At 44.4% G+C, this 14,987-nt stretch overlaps 2 protein-coding genes and 1 long non-coding RNA gene across 59 annotated transcripts in view; 2 read left to right on the top strand and 1 right to left on the bottom strand.

Moving 5' to 3' along the window:
- Sdccag8 (SHH signaling and ciliogenesis regulator SDCCAG8) overlaps positions 1–14,314 on the bottom strand; it is a 250,441-nt gene extending 236,127 nt beyond the window's left edge. For 10 of the 22 annotated variants that reach the window (XR_015635229.1, XR_015635227.1, XR_015635228.1 and 7 more), the window contains exons 1-3: positions 13,626–13,823; positions 3,587–3,739; positions 2,167–2,249 (exon numbers count right to left, since the gene is read on the bottom strand). Coding sequence is in view for 8 of the 22 variants with exons in the window: in XM_087581025.1 (XP_087437151.1) it covers positions 2,167–2,249; positions 3,587–3,739; positions 13,626–13,692 (303 nt within the window). In the remaining 14 variants the exon portion in view is untranslated. Of the gene's footprint in view, positions 1–2,166; positions 2,250–3,586; positions 3,753–6,464; positions 6,628–13,625; positions 13,824–14,246 lie in introns of those variants that run through there. The other 12 variants (XR_015635230.1, XR_015635231.1, XM_087581036.1 and 9 more) reach the window with 4 other exon arrangements.
- On the top strand, positions 2,725–7,391 carry LOC148001830 (uncharacterized). The gene is made up of 2 exons (XR_015636194.1): positions 2,725–2,995; positions 6,198–7,391. It is a non-coding gene; the product is annotated as an uncharacterized LOC148001830 (long non-coding RNA).
- Positions 14,315–14,591: 277 nt separating the features above from the next.
- Positions 14,592–14,987, top strand: part of Cep170 (centrosomal protein 170) — an 84,187-nt gene continuing 83,791 nt past the window's right edge. For all 36 annotated transcript variants that reach the window (XM_087579960.1, XM_087579959.1, XM_087579958.1 and 33 more), the window contains exon 1: positions 14,592–14,798. The gene's annotated coding sequence lies outside the window, so the exon portion shown is untranslated. The remainder of the gene's footprint in view (positions 14,799–14,987) is intronic.

Raw genomic sequence — 14,987 nt, 5'->3', positions numbered from 1 at the left:
TTCAGTTGGTGGTGGTTGTTACTGAATGGATTTTTTTTTAGGTGCAGAGGCATGGAGGACTGGAGGGGTAAACATGTCTAGCAGCAATTCAGAATTATGCATTCTGGGGCACACATCCTCTAAGGCTGCTCCCTAAAGAAGACACACAAGCTGCACTATGTAGCCCAAGGAGACATTTCAGAAGAAGTTCTACTGCTGTTGGTTTTTAAGGAAGATAAAATCAGGAAAAGGGAAATGAGAGTCAACCAGTCAGCCTGACAGGAAGGCTTGCAAAAAGATCTTTTCTTCCCCAGTCAGTTGATTTTTATAGCTTTGGCAGAGTATTATTCCTGGCTAAAGTATTTTCTGTACCAAGATCTGGGCTGGGTATAAAAGAATCAATCTGAACTAGGTCAAAATCATAGTCTAGGCCTAGGTCCACATAGTTATGTCACAGGTTTGCTCAAAGAACACTGGGCCTGAGTCCTGAAATGTTTGCAATCATAAGAGAAATGATATATTTAGACTTCTTTATATCCATGAAGTATGACATAAACATTAACATATCATAGTAGCAGTGGCCTCCTCACGATTCCAGTACGTGTAACAACTTGTGGGGGATGTGGAAATAAACCTGGTGGAGGAACAAGGGTGGCAGAGAGAAACACCATAGGCTTCTGCAATTCCTCAAGTGTCCTGATCAACCCTACAGGTGATCTGTGATGGCTCCAAGCAAAGCCAGGTGGAGGTTGCTTCCCCTGTCCTCACTCTTCCCATCCTTGGCCCCTCCCCTACAGGCCCAAGGACAGACAGACAGAGCCAGGTAAACAACACATGCTGGGCCCCAATTTGTTCTTGAATACATAACCATACCCTAATGGGCTGAAAAACTGCACGTAAGCTTATGTACTAAACAATAAAGTTGGGGTTGGGGATTTAGCTCAGTGGTAGAGCGCTTGCCTAGCAACCGCAAGGCCCTGGGTTCGGTCCCCAGCTCCGGAAAAAAAAAAAAAGCCAATAAATTTAGAGCTGCACCCTGATGCTGGAATCTTTGTGGGCTCCTGATTCTTCCCCATTTCCTGGTCCTGTTCCCACAACAACTGAATGTAAAGCCTGCATGCTGCAGTCTAGAAACAAATGGCTTGCCCTGACTCACACACAGTGTCATAATGGCACCCTCACAGGAGCACTCCATCCTTCCAAGCACATACTTTTATGCTTAATTCTTACAGAAATACACTTCACTTACATATTCAATATTTATAGCTATTGATTATAATTTTATAATAACACATTTTATCACTCAGTGCATTTACTACTGCTGACTTTTGGTTCCTAGAATGTTCTGAAGAGCACGAGGTGAACGGAGACCTTTCAAGTCAATTGGAGGGAGCTTCGAGAGCTGTGGGATATTCACACGTGCTTATCAGCTTGGAAGAATAAGCTGAGTGCTGGCACCTACTGGATCAGGTAAGTAGGAAGGTTCTTTACTACACACAGAGTGGCTGCTTTACAAATGTACAGGTCTATTTACAGGAGTACATATCATATGTGGGAACCTGCACATACTTATACATACTATGAGGTGTGCTAACCAGAAGTCACTACCATTTCAGACTCTACCACTAAATACACTCTCGTAAGTCAATACACCACGTTAGAAGCACGTGGGATCATAACAGTAAAGCCACACACTATTGAAATGGGCCGTTTATCTACATTTTTTAAGTTGAATACATAGATATCCAAACTATTAACGAACTCTTCAAAGTGTATATGATTTCAGAGAAACGCTGCATAATTTCTCACTAATTATAGCACTAAATAAAACAGCATTGCAAGGGAGCAGGCCTAAAATTACAATTAGTAACTTCTAAAATGATCAAATATAGATACAAACTTCTAAAAAATATTACTAAAACATCAGGCCTTTGTATTGACTGTTGCTTTTATATATTTGCTAACTGTTGCAAATTACATTTATCAAGCTGTTCTCTTGCCCACATTTTTGAAGGAAAAGATAAATTAAAAATATCAAGATTCCTTCAAACGGTCAGAGGTGGAAGAACGTGTCTCTAAAATTACCATGGCTGTCATCTGGATGCGTGCAGCATGCATGACCTGACACAGGGAATAAAGCACAGCGAGGAAGCCGGGCCTTGTGCCAGGCTTCACAGGGACACTCACCGAAGGGGACAACTTTCGTCTTCGTGGAGATGTCTCATTTTCTGTACTTGTTTGTTGTCGCAACAAAGCCTTCAGCTGATTGACTGCAGGGAGAAGCAATGGACTTACCGACCTGGCTGAGATTCACAGGGTATGCACACCTTAGGTTATGAATGTCCCTCAAAGACCACGCATCACATCCCCAAAGAAGCAAGGCCAATCCATAATGGGCTGACATGTGCAAAACCGTGAGCCAAAACAAACTGCTAAGGTGTGCTGATAGACTCCAGTAATATCATGACTTGGGAGACACAGGCAGGGGGATGACCACCTTGTCTACAAAGAGGGTTCCTGGCCATCCAGGGACTCATACAGAGGCCCTGTCTCAAAAAGACAAACTTATTCTTTATAGGTTTGTTTATCTCAGATGTTGTTATAGTGATACAATGTAGACTAACATCACTAAACATCAGCCCAGCAAACATTGCTTAAACTTCTATTAGGCAAGAAGAACTTTGATATTGGCTGGGGATACAAAGAAAACATTAAAAACTTGAGTAAAAATTTAATAAGCAAAACAGTTATACCAGGTGTCATGGTTTGAATATGCCTGTTCCAGGGAGTGGTACTATTTGGAGGTATGGCCTTGTTGGAGTGGGTATGGCCTTGTTGGAGTGGATGTGTCACTGTGGGTGTGGGCTTTAAGACTCTCATCCTAGCTGCCTGGAAATCAGTCTTCCACTAGCTGTCCTCAGAAAATGATGTTGAACACTCAGCTCTGCCTGCACCATGCCTTGCCTGGACACTGCCATGCTTCTGCCTGATGATAATGGACTGAACCTCTGAGCCTGTAAGCCAGCCCCAATTAAATGTTGTCCTTTATTGGTCATAGTGCTGTTCACAGCAGTAGAACCCCTACTAAGACACCAGTAGATATAAGCTTTTAATTTAAATCTAGAGCTGCACATAAGGCTTCCAGGACAGGGAGCCCGATCCATGCTTGCTTTCACATAGGTGCTAACAGAGCCATGAACAGGAGTTCAGCAGGCAGGAGAGAGTGGAAAGATGTCAGAAGTTTCAGTCACAAGGCTTTGCAGGTATAAAGGTATAGATCAGGGGTTGCTAAGAGATGGCATCTTTCTAAGACAGATGGTTCAGGTGACACTTGTGAAAGGGATGGCTAAGAAGACAGCATGGGAGAAATATGACAGGAGAAGTATGTTAGGAAATACTGTAAAGTTAGAAAAATATTGTTAATCCATCCTAAGATTTTGGACTTCAGTCTATAGGATTTTGGAAGGCAAAAGAAGAAAGCTGAGTAAAGGAACTTTACCACTCTTTCGGTACACAGCAAGAGAAACTTAGAGTGGGCACTAGGTGGACTGAGGTCTGCAGAGTTGGGAGAGTCCACTTTGTGCCACGCTCTGACAGCCACACTCACCAGCATGGCTGTGCTGCAGTTCATGCCAGGCCACCCCTGTGTCCACATTTTCTACGTTAATGCTGGTGGAAGGATCCAGTGCATCTTCCTCTATGGTGGCATCGACTTCTCTCAGGGCACATTTCAATTGGTGAATGCTTCTATTGGCACGTTCTGCAACAAAAGCCTGATGAGAGTCAGGGCCAATAAAGTGGTGGCAATCGCCCACATCCTTGGCCAACAGGGCACCATCAAAAGATGTGTTCGATTTAGGGGAAACCTTATGGGACAAAGCAGAATTCTAGCTTCAGCTAGCTAAGGAATATAACAGAGGAGGTAAGAGAAGATGAAATCCAGTTAGAATTTAGACGGGGAGATCTCTCCAGTCCCTGTTCCGGTCACTATGAACATTCAGTGCATGTGACACAATCAACAAGGAGGACTGAAGAGCAGAGCTCCCTTTTTGCCCAGATAATCACTGGCTTGAGGAGGTTCCTTCCTTCCCCTTGGTGCTTGAGATTTGCCTGTCATACCTAGAGATATGACAGAGAGGTGAGCAGACAGAACCATTCAGGAAACTCAGTCACTCCAAGCTCTGGCCTAGGGAAGCCTCATTTTCTCTACATCCCTACGACTCCATATTCCAGCCCACCAAAAGAATTCAAGATGCCTGACCTAGTTCTGATCAATAGTTGGACAGCTGGGTTCTCACAGTGGCAACCCGGACTGTGCAGTCCTGGCTGACTACATCTCACACACAGATTAGCAGAAATGACCACCCCTAGAGTAGAAACAAACCAACCAGCACACAGTGACATAAGCTATCTATGATCGAATGCTTTAAGGTACACTGTTATGAGAGCTCATGTCTAAAAATAGCCTCAGGGTCACACTGCACTTCCTCACAGGCCTAAATTTGCATTAGCAGGCTGCAGTAACAGTTAGATCTCTTCTTTACAAGGGTCAGCAGGTTTTACTTTCTCTGTCTCGAATGATTACTTAAGAGCCGGCCTCCCTGTTGGAGAGACACATAAAGAAACCAGGGGAAGAGGATAGGCTCTGAGACTGCTAGGGGCTCCTCTACTCTACCTGTCTTCAACCTAACTGCTCAGTGTAGCCTCCAAAAGATTCCAGAGACCTATAAATGGCACTAAAATGAAGCTGTGAAGAAAATTTAGTTAGTGAAGTGCTTGCTCTGCAAAGTATGAGGGTCTGGATTCGGACCCCAAAACCTGTGTAAAAAGCTGCATGTTCAGAGCACACATGGAACCCCATGGTTGGTGAGGCTGGAACAGGTGGATGACTGAGGCTCTTTGGTCTGTCAGTCTGTGGATCTATCAATTTCAGCTTATATCTCCTCAAAAGATAAAGAGAGCAATCAAGGAAAGACACTCAAGACCATCCCCTTCCTCCATATGCGCACACACAAGCATAAGCACATAAACACACCTCATAGCAAATACACACGACACACACAAAGTCAGACTGTTAATTATCATTACCAGTCATCTATGGAAACACACTTGATGAACATATGTTCTTCATTCTCTCCAATGTTTAAGTTTAGAATCACATTTAACAACCATAGTACTTAATACTTCCTGTTACGAAATGTGCAATATGGTTACTTTCCTTACAGAAACTCATCCTCTACATGGATAACACTAAAAAGAACCAGCCCTTCTGGTTGGTTGTCCTCACGGTGACTGTAGCACCACTGTTATCTCCATACTGGTCTGATCTCCACACAGATCTTCCTGTAAACACAAACCTGGTGCTGACTGACAGCCAGGCAAGGTCCCTTCTTACTCACTCTGATTTTAAAAAGTCCAGAATTGATGCAGTCCTCTTTTAGCATTACAAAGAGTAGCAACAGTTTTTAAAAACTCAGTATTTTCTCAACAGACTTGTCAATGGAAAAGGAAAACTAAAGTGTTCTGTGACATGCAAAGCAGTTCAGACATTTAGATCTATGCCCTTAACTCTATAAATAAAGCACTTGGGTTTATAGCATCCATTAGAAAGGACATGAAGGGTCTGACTAACATTGAACACATGCTCCACAGAGCTATCGAATTACTTCATTTCTAAGACAAAGATAATTATTTATTTATACCTACTCTGATTAAAAACCAAAAAGTTATATTAGGAGAACAGGGAAATCTTACGTGAAAAAAAATGCACAACAGCAAGTCCATGTAGGCACAGTTCTACCACGGGATTACAATAATGGCTGGGTTTCCGTTTTATATATTTATTTTGTAGGGCTGGGGATTGAACCCTGGGCCTATGGGATGCTGGGCAAAGACATCCTTAGCCTGTAGGGCAACTTGCAGCGACCCCTTTAATCCTGTTTCTAACACTTATTCAGTCTTTCAGAGCCACACCAACATTGCACACTAAATTTGCGTCAAAAATAATACATGAAATTACTAGACACTGAGCTCAACAATTAGCCTCCCTCTAAAAGTGAATTTTGGTTTACCGTTTTGTTTTTGCAAGTACTCAGGCAGTAGTTATAAGGGTCAGAGAAGGAATCTTGGCAAGAACTAAATCCTAAAAGTGAGATCAAGTTAAATGACATTTTATAATCGTTTATGCATAACATCTTGAAGCACTCTAATGGTTTCAGTTCCCGACAGCAGCATGACAAGCTGACTGAATCCTGGGGGATAGATTAAGACGATTCAAGACAGATGAAATGCCACGACGCTAACTGGAGCCAAGGCAGCGGAGCCGCCCGTCATGCACTCACCAGCTGCAGCTCGCTGGGTGCACACTAAGCAAACGGACTAGACAGGAGGGTTCTTTATCATTTCCTGCCCGCTGCTCATGGCAACAGTTCTATCTAACCGAGAGCCAGAGGAATAGCCCTTCCTCTGCCTCTGAGGACACGCACCTACTTCAGGACGCTTTCTGATGTCTTCTCTCCAGCACCAACTGCAGGCTGGATATGAACTTAACTATGGATATAAACGCCTCGGCAGCTCCCATGAATATGAATGCAAGCGAACATCATTTCTGCAGTCCATTATCTGAACATCCGTCAGTGCGATGCGCTCCTGAAAGGTTTTTAAGCTGAAGATGGAATTCAAAGTGTGTCTTACTCACCCCAGTCCACCTCTCCTCTCCCTGCGTTTTAACCCCTGGCTCACCACCGAGCCTCTCTTCAGAAACGTTAACTTTTTAAAAGGTAGCATTAAACTCTGGGATTATGTGCAGGTATTTAATGTCTTTGATCACATTCAGCATCTACTACTCTCCCTTACCAACTCCCACTCCCTCTAGGCCCTCCCCCAAATGCCCTCTCCTATTTAAATGTGGTTTATTTTGTTGTTGCTTTCTAAACCCACGAGTTTAATCGGGATTGCCTGCACGAGTATAGGTGTGGATTTAGGAACATGACAACTTACCAACACCACTGAAGAAGGACCACTACCCCCACCCCACCCCCACCCCAAACCAGCCACAGGACAAGAACTCCTCAGCTAGGGTGAAATTAGCATGTTTTTGAACAAAACACATGTGTCCCTCAGCGTTAAGATCAACATCTACATTAATCTACGTTCATCTAATCAATTATTAATTTCTATGTTTCCCATCTGCCTAGGAGACATGAAAGAGAAATGTCCTGGTGTCAGGGGTGGGGACTCATCCTGAAAAGTGCCCAGCTGTCTCTGAGAAAATCTGTAATGGAACATTTTCTAGCCTGAGATATGAGAGGCCCTGAAACCCCTCACATAAGCTTAGACTAGGCAGACAAGCAAGAGAAAGACGAGAGAGAGAGAGAGAGAGAGAGAGAGAGAGAGAGAGAGAGAGACAGAGAGAGAGAGAGAGACAGAGAGAGAGAGAGAGAGAGAGACCAGAAGACAAGAAAAAGGTGTCTGTATATGCTTGACTGGACCACAGCCCAGTTTTGAAGACAGCTGTCATGGTTTACTGGGGAACTAGCAGGTAGCAAAATCATGAGACAAACAGCCTCATCCAAAGTTGGACAGGGCTAAGTCTGTAAGCAGACAGCACAATAGTGAACATGGCTAATAAAACTTTACAGAAATAAAACGTTTCAACAAAACTGTGATCCTAACTCTAATGGCTGGAAACGTGCTGGAGCGGAGGACATCAGTGGAAAGACAACCTCAACAGCAGTGTGATTCGTGTAAGAAAGAGGGGCTGGAGGATTATCAAGGACAGGTGTGATGTGGACAGTCCGGGACTGGTATGCCATCCTGTGGCATGCACCTGGCACCTCACTGGCACCAGTTTGGCAGAGTAATGCACCTTTTACCAACCGAGGATTAATTCCTGCTGGGCTGGCAGAGATTTGGGATAGAGTCACCATACAACACAATCTATATTCATAATTGTAATTACTCTTTCTTGAGTCTCTTGCAAAGCCTTGCAATGGCTACATCAATGTTTCTGAACACAGTACCATTACTGCTTCAGACCTGATAACTTTGTCTTAGGAACTGGACTGTGCTTCTTTGTCACCGCCCCTGGCTTCTACTCATGAGATGCCGGTATCATTCCTTTCTAGCCTCAATTGTGATGGCAACTGTGTCTGTAAATATTACTAAATGTTTGCTTGCCAGACAAATTGTCCCTCGTTGTGAAGCACTGGTTGAGATGGATGCAGCAAATTAGCTCCTGCTGAGTCTTGAGTTACTCCCACGGGAAGTGTTAAACCTACCACACATACCACACTATTACACGGCCACAGTAGCCGTCCTCTGAGAGGCGGGCAACAGCACTGACAGTAACATGCTGCTGTTACTATGCTGCTAGCACAGAGTATAACCAAAGCCTGACACAGTATCAGCTCTAAGTCTGCTCCTTCAAACCTTTCATGGGCTTAATCACCAGGGCTTGGACTCATGTGACAACTTTGTCATAAGCAGGTAATGTCACTGAAGTTCAAATCTTTAAAGACACCAAGATAGAATATGATTTTTCTCCTTTTCCCAATAGCTTGTCGTCTTCTTTCCAGGAACACAATAAATGTGTTATAATTTTATAACACATTGGAAACGGTTATGGTTTCAGGGCTGACTCTATGAATACCCTTCGGTCTGTTCTCAGAGTGACTAGTGTGAACACCCTATCTGTCTGTTGTAGGGCAACTACTGTTGAACATCCTTTGTTTGCTGTTAAATCTCATCTCTTACCTATTTTGCCTCAGTAGAGGAGGAAAAAGAAAGTTGGGATTTTGTTTTTAAATTGTTTTCAACTACCCTTATGTACTAGTTAGTTTTGTGCGTCAACTTGACACAAGCTGGAGTTATCATAGAAAAGGAGCCTCAGTTGTGGAAATGCCTTGATGAGACCCAGCTGTAAGGCATTTTCTCAACTAGTGATCAAGGGGGGAGGACTCAGCCCATTGTGGGTGGTGCCATCCCTGGGCTGGTGCTCTTGGGTTTTATAAGAAAGCAAGCTGAGGAAGCCAGGGGAAGCAAGCCAGTAAGTAACATCCCTCCATGGCCTCTGCATCAGCTCCTGCTTCCTGATCTTCCAGTCCTGACTTCCTTTGGTGATGAACAGCAATGTGGAAGTGTAAGCTGAATAAACCCTTTCCTCCCCAACTTGCTTCTTGGTCATGATGCTTGTGCAGGAATAGAAACCCTGACTAAGACACCTTAGTAGCCTTGAATGAGAAATCCTCCTACCTCAGCCTCCTCAGCACTGGAATGGTCTATTTCATCACACCTTGCTTTTTGACTTTCATTTTAGTTTAAAAACAAAAACAAAAAGAATGATAAAAGCTAAAAGTACTAAAAACAATATTAATATACAAACAAAAATGTTCATACTTGTTACAGTCTCGCAAACCGCTTGCATATGGATATGTGTGTGCGTGTCTGTGTGTGCTATGTGTGTACCTACAGACATATAAATACAAATAACACATGGCAAATAATGAATAGAAAAATCAAGAAAATATTTATGGAAATAGAAAAGAAGAAATGTAAGTTTTGTAAGTAAATCTGAGAAAAGGAGTAACTTTCCCCAAAGATAAACATGTGTTCTTAAGTAGGCCAAAGGTCCAGATGACATCACTGCTAGCTGGCAGTACTCTGTTAGTAGTACTATTACACAACCCTTCCTCAGATATGAAGCCTTCCCTAGTAGGATCTAGAGAGATGTGCCGTTCACATCTAAGTATGTGAACCATCAACCACCATCAACACTATCTCCAGCTTTTTCCTATACATCAAACACAGAAGGAAGGACCTTCAAGACTGGTGATCTTGCCACAGCCCCTTCTTTGAAGGCACCAGTTAACTTCTTTTCAGTTTCACAGGGCACAAGCACAATCCTCATCCTTCTTGTAGTCTGACTGGGAGCAAGAAAAGGGCACTGGCACCTGAAGAGACAGAGGGGAATCTCAGCTTTTAGGGAGGCTTGTGCATGGCTTTCTTCTTAGATAAAGAGCAGAAGAACAGGAAAAACCAGGGAGAAGGAAGCCAGGAGGAAGTAAAAAACACAAGGTACCGTGTGCCCATACTCCTGTTCTTTTCCTGGTGTCTTTCACTAAGTCCCTTACACACTTTGCCATTTTGGCTCCCACAGGCAATAATTCTCACATCTAGTTCAAGCTTTTAATTTTACAGATGAGGAAACAGAAATCCAAATCCAACTTATTAACTGGTCCAAGGTCACACAGACACTAATCAGCACATCGAGAGGAAGTTCCATGATCTGCCACCTAGTCATACATTCTCTCCTGACTCTGTCATGTTCTCCAGAGATTCCATCCACAGGCTGAAAAACCAATGTTGTGAAGGGAAAGGGGAGAACTGCATACGGAGTGCACATAAAAGAGAATGTGTTTCTGTCAAAGCACAAGGACATTGTGTGAATGCTATACCCACTCAGCCAGAGGGGGATAGGAATCATATGGTCAGGTAATAAACGCACCACTGCTAAGCTACATCCACAGCCCAGGATGTCCGGATTGGAGGGTGCATGGCTCTGTTAGTAGGGACAGATAACCCATTACCTTGTGATCTCTGTCCTTTTTAATACTGAAAGTGCATGCTCATATGTGTTAACACCTAAAACGTCCAGTAAATAAACCCTTGGTCACCCGCTAAGAGGCCTTCCAAACCCCTCCTGGTCCCAGATTGAGCTGCGGCTCGCAGGCCACCAGCGATACGCTCCCTTTGAGAATGATGGAAGTTGAATGCTCCTGTGGCTATTTCATAAAAGTGAGGGATGATAGCAGTTAGTGAACGTCCACTTAGTTTAAAATCTCAGGGATAAATAGGAAGAAATACCAACACTTTACTATTCTCCCAGCATGCATAAACTAAGGAGGGCATTTTATAACACAATTCTTAAATACTGGGCACTCTTGAAATAACAAATGGTGTCATATTCACCACAGTTTGACCTCTTAAAAACGGAAGTTCACTTTAAAGGACTTATTCTCTCTTAAAGTGGTAAGGGATACTTGACTATGCTCAAGGTCAGGATTAACCCTGTTTTGTTGCCTCCTTCTCAATACCATTGCATATGCTAAGAAGCACAAGTAAGTCGTTAAATTAAGAAACAATACATCCTGAAATCCAGGAGGAATTCGAGTTCTACTTCTTGAATCATTGTTAAAATAATAAGTTTTTCAAATGTTTTCTTTTTCTATACCCCTTATTTGCCATTGGTCAAATGTTTTGACCTTAAATAGTTATCATGTCAATTATAAATTTTAAAAGTATCTTAATTAGAACTTAATGTTATAATTACTGGATGCAATGGCAGCAGCACTGTTACACATAACACTATAAGATTTGTTTTTTATGGTGCTGAGGATTGAACTCCAGGCCCAACTAAGCAAGCACTACTCCATCAAGCTACACCCACTTCTATAAAATTAGTTTGAAGTTAGCCCTATGATTATATCAAAGTGGCTAATATTAAATAATGCCCTAATGTGTGGGAGGAAATGAAGTCCTGAGTGAGTGTATATTGTTGTCATGAGTGAAGCCTTGTCAAGGACCCGGTGCCTCAGACCCATCGGAATGGCAAGGCCTTCCGCAGATCAGGCTCTGGAGAATAGCAAGGCTTCCCCTGGTCAAAACATGGCAGGAACCAGTACGTGCAGAAACTACAGACCACAGCTTCCTCATCCCGGATGACTACAGCACCAGACGGTTTCCCTATAGAAACTCCCTACTGAGGTCGAATTTCCAGACCGCCGCTGCTGAGACCACAGCCCACTCCATCCCAGCTTGATGTTACTTGTCTATCATTCCTTCATTCCATTGCTCTAGTCAGATCAATCATGTGACTACATCAAAATGATTAATATTAAACAGCACTCCCCCCATAGTTAAATAAAAGCCCAAAATTTTGTCACAGAAGAACTAGATTCAAAAAACCCAACCAACCAACCAACCAATCACCCACCCACAACAACAAACAGAAAAACTTAACCAATCTAAAAAAAAATTATAACCATTTATATTATCGAGCACAGAGTTTTTCTTGATTCCAACAAAAAGGTTAGAAGCAGTTACTCTGGAATCCACCAACTCTTGAAATTTCAGTGGGAAGAGGATTACATTTAATTCCACCATCTTATGGTTTGAACACTGGGGATGCTAACATGCGAACAATCTGTAACACCACCAAGAGATCCAGATGACAAACATTAGCCTACAAAGTCATAAGGAGATAAACCTTCCAGTCTTCTCAAAGGAAAAAAAAAAAAACTTAAGCTTAACAGGAAGCAAATGTTAGCAGCTAACATTTAGTAAGCATTTGTGTGTGGAACATTGGTTACCACCTTTATTTTAAACCACAGTGATCTGTAATTGCTTTGCTTCTGGTCTACCCCATTAATTCAAAGACTCCACGCCATAGAGATTTGCGGCCCATTCCTCACCTAGTGAGACTAACTCAAATCAGACGTTCAGTTATTATTTGTGGAGTAATCCAGGTTATAAATGATTCAGTATTTTAACTGTTGGGCATAGCATATAGGGCTTATGAAAATGCAGAACAGGAAAAAGTACGTCATCACCTGTAGAATAAAGTCTTTCATCAAATTTTTACTTTCTAGGTCCCACATTTACTTGCCCATCTCTTTCCTTCTTTTCCACATGCCAGGCAAGCACTCTAATACTGAGCCTCATTCTAAGCCCCTGGCATGCATTTCTTGCTACGGATTAACGATTTTTTTAAATCGTTAATAAATAAATAAATCAGTTTTGTGTTCATTATTTGTCTTGTTCATTTGTTCTCCATAATAACTATGATGTAGTTGACATTATAAATTCACTAAACAAAGTCTCAGGTTTCCAGAGGTTGCTCACGTTGTTGAAAGAACAGAGCCAGCTAGCTGTATGACTTTGCCAGATAATCATTCTTCTGGTACTTTGCTCAGAAAACCTGAAATTAAGTAAAACAGGCTTCAACTATAGGAATTGTGACTTGATTAATAAGAAAGGCATAGGCTTTGAAGGTGGATAGGCCTGAATTCAATACCTGCCTTTGCCACTACCAACAAGAGGTGTGAGTTTTGGCCTACAACTCAACCTCTCTGAGCTTTGGTTTCCTGACAGGTAAAATGGGATCATTAGTAAGATAAAGTTTCAAATGCTTAGCTACAAGAAAATAGTGTAGATAGATTAGTATTGTATTATTTCAAATAACTGTTAGTGTTTTGTTTCTTGTTTTATACATCAGACCTGCTGTACTACAACCAAAATCTACGTGTGTAAAATTTATAAATAAGAAATTTATTGGATTTAACAGCAACAGTATGGCAACAGGGTAGAAGTGACATGGAGCTGCCCATGAGTTTGTGCTGGCACTGGTTGATAAGACACCTAAATCAAGATTTAGGTTCCTTGTTGGGTCAGGTAACCACAAGAATCAGAGGTAACAGTGCTACTTAATCCTAGAAGCAAAACTAAAAGATTTGATCCATAAGATCAGTGCAATATCCGTCTTCGTCCTCCTCAGCCTGGGTAGTGCTCATGGAAAGTGTCTGGAAAAAAACCCAATATTGCCCATGGTACCTAGGAGCTCCTAAGCATCGAGATTCGGAGCAACTCACCCCGGAGACTCCGTTGGTATTGCCCCAGACTGTCCTCCAGGGTAGAGTTCCCTGGGGACTTCGCCATGGGGTCAGAGATGGGAGTTATGATGGAAAGTGTCCAGTGCACCCCTCCGAGGACAGGCCTAGCGTTGGGGGTTGGGGGATGCCTGCCTGCTTCCTGTAGCTGCTGTCACTAGGGAGACAGGAACCTCGCACGGGGCTGCTGGGGGCTCTTCCTACCCCCTGGCCCTCATGGTGAACGTCGGGAATTGTAGTTCTTAGGTTCAAGGCTTGTAGCCTCGAGAGTGCTAAGAGCCTTCCAGCTATACTACGCTTCCCAGAGGGCGATGCGCTCGGGCGCCTCTCCGGCAGTTTAGCGGCCTGAGCCCGTTGCCAAGAGACCGGTTGCAGGCCGCGCCCTTTTCTTTTGCATAGCTTGGATTAGTCCCACTGTCCTGCATCCTCAGCCAACTGGATCGACCCGCTGACAGAACGGACCGGGTGAAGGACTTAGACTCTTCAAAATGTGCCGGTGTGGAGTTGACCCCTGAGCCCTCGCAAGGATTCACTGTAAACTCGGTTTCAGTCAGGATTTGTGTCAAAGTTGTTTTTCTCTAGAAAATGAAGTGTAAATCTTACAAACAGCCACTCTGTGAAGGCGGCGGACACTGCAACTCCTAGTTTGCCCAGAGCCCCGCCCTCCGTATGGAATTGGCGCGCTGCCCGCTGGGAATCGTAGTCCTGGTTGGTTGCGGTCCCACTCCAGCCAAGCCGCTCTTCATTGTTCAAGCGGGTCTTGAGGACACGCCTGCGCAGTGGGTAGCTGGGAGAGCGAGTGGGTGAGACCCTCTGCAAAGCCCCCTTTCATTGTCTGGGTCTGGCGCCTGCGCAGTGAGGTATCGCTGGGCCCTGGCAGGAGGAGGGAGAGGGCCTGGCTGGTTGCCCTCTGCGAGGCGCCTGCGCACTGAGCCGCCGCTCGCTGCTGTTCCCGCTATGTGTGGGGCGTGTGTGGAATAACGTTATTGCCCAGCGGAACCGAGGGGGCCCCAGCTCCACAGCGGCGGCGGCGGCGGCGGCGGCGACGACGAGGACGACGACAACGGCGAGGGGGTGGGAGGAGGACAGCGTGGCAGAGACTGACGGGACGCGCCGCGCCCCGCCTCCCGGTCCGGTCCCTCTCTGCGGTGAGGGGTAAGTGATGCGCTCGGGGTCCGCAAGGCTCGGGATTCTGCACATCCTCAGCTCTGGCGGCCGGGGCCGGGGCGCGGCCCGCGGCGGGATGGAGTGCGGGCCTGGAAGCCGAGGGGCGCCACCCGGACGCCCCGCGCGGCCGCCGCCCTCCCCTCCCCCATGGGCTGCGGCCGGCTGCCCGGGGCCGGC

This window comes from Rattus norvegicus, chromosome 13 (assembly GCF_021556685.1).
Source record: "Rattus norvegicus strain SHRSP/BbbUtx chromosome 13, alternate assembly SHRSP_T2T, whole genome shotgun sequence".
NCBI classification, from domain to species: Eukaryota; Metazoa; Chordata; class Mammalia; order Rodentia; family Muridae; genus Rattus; species Rattus norvegicus.
The sequence above is the reverse complement of the archived record's forward strand: the minus strand, read 5'-3'. Positions and strand labels throughout refer to the sequence as shown.